Source organism: Fragaria vesca, linkage group LG6 (assembly GCF_000184155.1).
Source record: "Fragaria vesca subsp. vesca linkage group LG6, FraVesHawaii_1.0, whole genome shotgun sequence".
Taxonomy (NCBI): domain Eukaryota; kingdom Viridiplantae; phylum Streptophyta; class Magnoliopsida; order Rosales; family Rosaceae; genus Fragaria; species Fragaria vesca.
In genome coordinates, this window is record NC_020496.1 from 28,834,321 (window position 1) to 28,841,026 (window position 6,706).

Sequence of the window (6,706 nt, forward strand, 5' to 3'; positions counted from 1 at the left end):
ATAAACTTGTCCTAGATATACAAATGGCTGGCTTATAATCCTAGATATACAAATGTCCTACGATTCATCCACTCACCTTCTAGATGTCAATCATCTCTTGCACATGTACAAAAGAGAAAAGAAGCAGGCACTCACACAGGGGCATGTAGCAATCACAGTAATGAAAAAATGCATCCAAATTAAACTGAACCAACTTGTAAGAAAAACCCAAAGTTATGTGCCAACAATACTCATAGTCAAATAAAAAAAAGAAAAGAAAAGAGGAAATACGTTTCAACTGCCAACAAGCTATGAAGTCCTATGCAGATCCATCTGAAATAAACATCATCACCATATCTTTCTTCATTTCCATTGGGACTTCCTTCAACATAAGAAATTGTTTGTCATTCTCTATGAACCAAGCACATGCTTTTATTTGTTCTTCTCTTAAAAGATTTGGTATTGCCATGATCTCTGTCCATACATCTTTTGGGGCAAGACTTTTTGTAGTAACACGAACGAGTTCTTCAAAAGATGAAGCCATCAACCGAACTACCTAAGACATCTTTTGTCACATCCCGACTCTTAAATTTTTACCTTATTTACTAGCTTGATTATAATAAGAATTTTACCGTCTCCGTCAATGAAGTTATAGTTTAATTGGTCCCCAGTGGGGTTTTAGGGGACGATTATTTTGGAGAGTGATTCGTAGGAGAAAAATATGATGACGGTAAAAATGGTAAATTTTAGCTAGTAAAAAGTAATTTTTATTAGGGTATTATTTTTCGGGATGTTAAATTTATGGAGTTGGGTATAATTGTGTGTTGGACCGGGTTGGTGTGAGGCCCAAACACCATTCTTCCCTTCTCTTTTTTCTTCTCTTCCTCTTCTCTTTTTCTTCTCTTCCTCCCGACCTCTCCCGACTTCTCCTGTTTCCGGTTCTTCTCCAGCTCTTGCCTCCATTGACCGGCCGAGCTAGGCCGTCGGACCGGTCTCGTTTGGACCCCTGTCCTTCCCTCTCCAGCCTTGAGTTGGTGATAGCCCTCTAACGCCTGCAATTGCAAGTTATCACGCCAAGAAGCCGTGGTGGTTCACTCGCCGGAGCTCCCTCCTCCGGCCATCAAAGCCGGAGATCCTTGGCTCGTTTTGTAGCCCTCCTCCTATGTAGCAACCCCTCCAAAGGTCTCACTCCCTCTTGAGCTAGGTAAGGAGAAATTCAAAGTTGAAATCCTAGGGCTCTTTAGGTGTTTGTGTTCGATTGCCCTAGCTAGGCTTGAAATTTGTGTTTGTGCTAGTTAGGAAAGTTGTAGAGGGACTAGAGAGGAGAGGAAGCTTCTGTTAAAATTTGGTAGGAATTGGAGGTTGCCAGAATCGGCCTCCGGCTGCCGCTGCCGGCGGGGCTGGCGCTGGTTGGGAGATTTTAATGTTTTTAAATTTGGAATATTAAGGGGAGTTTATTGAAGTGAATTATGAAATTTTTGGATGAGTTTTGGATAGCTTTATGAATTTCCGAAGTGTGGTATTTTTGGCGGTTGAATAATGTAGAATCCGGCCGAAGGATTTAAGCCATTAATCTGTGGAAGGTTGAATTAGGGCTGCCGGTTTGTTCGGTGAAGTTTGAGCTATTTTGAGTTAAGAATGGCGAAGTTGGGCAATGATGAGTGTGTGGGAGGCTCACGTTTAATTTTGCCCATTTTGTTTAATTATTGGATTTTTATTGGGAAATTAATTATATATTTGGAACAGGACGAGAGGAGGCCCGAGCAGAAAAAGCTTTGGAGCGTCATCAGGCTTAGGCCTAATTTGTGAGTGGACCTTTGTTTTAATTGAAAAGCATGCGATGAATTATTTTGTTGATCATTTATTTCTTTTGCTGAGATTTATTTCTTTCTTGGATATTTGACAATTTTCCTCTTTTGGAGAGTTTCCCGAAAATGAGATTTTCGGTGGATATGTTTATTGGATGTTTATGAGGATAGTATGTATATATAAATGTTAGCTAGCCATACGTGCTTGATCCGTCATAATGAGGTAAAATACCATTATGGTGTGACGTGAGTGTTAGACACAAGCGTAGTAGCCCTATATGAAAATTACTTTCTTTTCTGGTTCATATAGGTTTTCATATAGGGAGTCCACACGTATATACACTCGTGCTTTTCCGCCATAATGAGGAAAAATTCCATTATGGTGTGACATGAGCGTTAGACGCAAGCGTAGTAGCCTTGTATGAATTTCTATTTTTGCTTATTCCTTCATAGAATTCGTACAAGGAGTATGACGAGTATAAATACATACACATATATATATATATTTATATATAATTTAGCCTGAGAGGCTTTATTTTTGTTAAGTTTGGAGACTAGCCGGAGCTAGTCATGAAATTGTCAATCGTTGAGTTAAGAGCTTTTGAGCTGCCGCATGCAGTATATTTTCTATGAAATTCAAATTGGGAACGCATAAATATTTATTAATTTATTTGTGTCCACTCACTCTAACAGTTTTAAATGTCTTCCCCTGGGCCATTCGTTTTAAAATGTCTAGTCTACATAGTTCGGGTTGGAACTAGTAGGAGGCGAGACATAGTCACCCGTATTTCCACCACTTTTCATCAGTAGGTTACCTGTTTAACCTACCAGCGTTTTCTTGCTTCCTCTAGTTAGCAGCTCTGATTACCTGAAGGATAATGTTATTAGTTTGGTTGTGTGCTAAGACATTGTTTAATATTTTGGAATATCCTAAGGATGTCGTATTTTATTAGTTGGATATTTATGTTGATGTTGTGTTGATTTGGAAGATGTTTTATTATTATTCTTGGTGGTGGTTGTATTTGGGGAGCACGTAGGCTCCAGAAGTTAAGGTTGGATTGAAAAATTTTGGGAGTGTTTGCAGGTTTTCTTTAGGAAGGGTTGTCCATTTTCAATGGAGGTTAGTGATGGTTGTATTTGGGGAGCACGTAGGCTCCAGAAGTTAAGGTTGGATTGAAAAATTTTGGGAGTGTTTGCAGGTTTTCTTTAGGAAGGGTTGTCCATTTTCAATGGAGGTTATGCCGAATTTTCGGTAATATCTTCCTTGGAGGTGGTCCCCGCAGGATTTACTCCGGGTTTTAGGATAAAATTCGGGGTGGGTCTTGACATCTTTAGTTGTAAGTCTTTTCTTTGGAGGAGGTACATTAGAAGAGACTGTTGCTTCATTTCTCTTTTTTTTAGAACTTGCTTGGTTCACTGAGATGTCTTCAATGATGTGAATTTCTTCTAATGTTTCACCATCACCTTCCAAACCACCATGATTTTCTTCATTAATAGGAGGAGTCATAACCTCAGTGGCATCAAAACCTGTTCAGCACCCTCTCCAGTGGCTCTATCTTTCCCACACAAATCAACTATATCATTCCAATTTGGGATTCTCTTAAATCAGAAGCTTACAGCTTCATCATGAGACTGTAAACAAATAATAAAATTTGCATAAGAAAAAGTTCGTAAAATAGACAAACGAAACAAAAATAAAGTAAATAAAACATACCTTCACATATTCTTCCCATACACTGTTTTCATCAACGCTTATCATGTGAGTTGATGAATCCCAGCTAAATCCGCTTTGGCCCAAGATATCACTCACAATTCCGTAAAACTTTTTCCATGACTTCACACGATTTTTCACATTGTCAGCAGATACTTGAATATTAAATTATGCAGATAAAATATTAGCAGCTGTATTAGAGCATCTCCAACAGCTTCCCCAAATTCTTGAAATTCTCCAATTTGGAGAAGATTTTGGGTGTTTTGCTCCAACAGATTCCCTAAAACTTTCTTTAAAATGGGGAATGTGATGAAAGAGAAACCCAAATTCCCCAAATCTGCAACATTCTCCAAATTTTATAGAAGGATTTGGGGAATCATCTTGAAATCTCCAAAATAGGGAATCTGTTGGAGTTGTAGAAAAAAAATTACTTGGAGCATTGACTTTTGCTTCCCTATAATAGAGAAATTATGGAGAAGCTGTTGGAGATGCTCTTATAGCTAGGCTATAGCTTTCCAGCCGTTATCTCCTTTATGACCCAAACCTCGTTCCTCATGAAGTATGTCAGCCAAAGCACGTTCCATTTTCAAATTCCACTGCATATAGTTCTTGCCTTCAGACTTTGCTTTGCTCTTTCCTCCATTCTTTCCATTTGGCTTTCCGTTTTTGACCTCATTCACTCCGAGTCTATCCATTTCTGAATACAATTAGACACCACAGAAAAAAAAAAAAATAAACTTGATACATCAAGACAACAATGAACATGCAATAGTGATCATAAGAAATAACAGGAGATAAGGTATTATACGCAACATGCAAATGCATATAAAAATTTCAACCATACTAAAATTTAGCTTAATAAAGATTCATTACAAATAGTAACTGCACTAAGGGAACAAAATGAAACAAAAATAAACATATAATGTCATTTGATTGACATATCACGATTCTACAGCCCATCGTGCCTGATAATCTTAGAACATCTTCAATGCAAATGTATCACGAAAGTTTGTCCATTGATCAGTAGCTTGAACACATGTAATCCTATCATTATTTGCATCATTCTCTGACATTGGACGATTTAATAACTCCAAATCAACAGCTGCTAAAAACCTTGAATCTTGATATTCTAAAACAGGATCACTAGCTTGCTTAATTCGAATAAAATTGTGCAAAACACAACAAGCATTTAAGATCCTAACTTGTGTTTTGATGCTGAAAAATGAGGGAGTACGCATTATGCTCCATCGCTTTTTTAATAACCCAAATGACCGTTCAATTGCATTCCTTGCGATCAAATGACGAAGATTGTACAACTCTTTGTAATTTCCAGGTCGGTTTCCGGTCCACTCATTCAAATGGTATCTAGTTCCTCGATATGGTGCTAAAAAACCAGGCCCGTTAATATAGCCAGCATCCACCAAAAAGTATTTATCTACAATAAGAAATGCATGAAAAGAATTAGAAGTTTACTAAACCTAAGTTTTATTTAATTTAAAATTAGTATAGCGAATTACCCCTTGAAACATGAAGCCGATTATTTCTGCGTAGAGCATCTCGTAAAACACGAGCATCAGAAGCAGAACCCTCCCATCCAGACAATACATAGATAAATTTCAAATCAGGTGTACAAACTCCTAGGACGTTAGTAGAGATATCACCCTTTATTACGATATCTTGGTCTTTCCTCAGCCGACACAGTCACTGGAATGTGTGTTCCATCAAGAGCTCCTAAACAATGCTAAACCAACACTCATACTAGCCATACCTGTTTCAACACAATAAGCATCTTCATACATGTTATTCGCTAGCCATGATTTTAACTTCTAAACCACAAGCAAATTAGAATGCAAATTTTTCACATATCTCTAAAGTAGACATAAAATGTGATTGGATAGAAATAGGGCAGCTATGCATCTTCATACTATAAAAAGGCAGGGAACTCACCCTTGAAACAAAACTCTGGTACTTTGACGATTCCTTTTAACACAACTGTTGCTATCCTCGTTTTGTACCTGGAGAAAAAAAAAAAAAAACCAAGAGACACATCAATAAACTTGGTACAGTGTGCATGATTCAAATTTTTAGGAACAAAAAATGATAACGATCAAGAGAAAGCAAATATGAAACCGATAACAAAATCTAGGAAATTAGGCCAAACTTAACAGGGTTTTCCCAGCAAATAAAATAAGTAGAATCAACTACCAAAAAGTTGCAAACTTTACACACACAAACATGACCATTATTATAAAGAATTAAATTCAGTTTACCCCATGAAATTTGGGAGTAACTTCATGTTAATCCCTATATTTTCAATTTCATCAGTTTACCCCTCAAACTTTTGAATTTTCCTCAAGCGTGACCAAATGTCCTATATTCTGTCCAAATCAGACGTTAACTGTTGATAATTTTAACCTTAACTGTGAGGCCAGTATCTAGAATTTGGGCAAATCGGACCTTATATGTCCAAATCGAACCTGCACTGCTGATAATTAAAGGTCAATTCAAACGGAATATGAGAATTTGGGCATGGCAGACAGAAATTGAAGAGTTCAAGGGGTAACCTGATGAAAATAAAAGTGTAGGGACTAACATGAAGTCACCCCCAAACCACAAGGGGGTAAACTGAATTTAATTCTATTATAAAACTCCTGCCTCTTACTCTATCATTACCACTAAACCAAACCAACACAGACATGATATCCAAAACTTCAAGCTATATATATATATATATATATATATATATATATATATACAGCCCTCTTCTAATGAGGGATCCCTATTTTAAGCCATTTATAGGGATAGGGCATTACACCAACTTCCCGATTATAATTTTACATCTCCACCGTTCATATCTTAGGTCTATATGAGTAGATCACCTCTATAAAATTTCATATGATTTGGTGATCGTTAAGGCTTTTAAAAGTTCAATTTAGTTTTAATGACCTTCAACGGTTTTAGTTTGACATAAGCTGGATCGTCTAAGATTATTAAAACTAAATCAAACTTTGAAAGCCTTAACGATCACCAAATCATATGAAATTGTGTAGAGTTGATCTACTCATATAGACCTAAGATATGAACGGTGGAGATAAAAATTCAATTTGGAAGAGGTGTAATGCCCTATCCCTAGAAAGTGGCCAAAAATAGGGATCCCTCAATGTAAGGGGGCTATATATATATATATATATATATATATATATAATAA

The 6,706-nt window shown here is 36.9% G+C and overlaps 1 protein-coding gene across 1 annotated transcript; it reads right to left on the bottom strand.

Annotated features, from left to right (window-relative positions):
- Positions 1-4,472: 4,472 nt before the first annotated feature.
- LOC101304026 lies at positions 4,473-5,297 on the bottom strand. The gene is made up of 3 exons (XM_004305899.1): positions 5,267-5,297; positions 5,016-5,135; positions 4,473-4,933 (listed from the first exon to the last, which is right to left on the bottom strand). The coding sequence occupies exons 1-3, from the start codon at positions 5,295-5,297 to the stop codon at positions 4,473-4,475; spliced, it is 612 nt and encodes a 203-aa protein (XP_004305947.1).
- Positions 5,298-6,706: the final 1,409 nt, after the last annotated feature.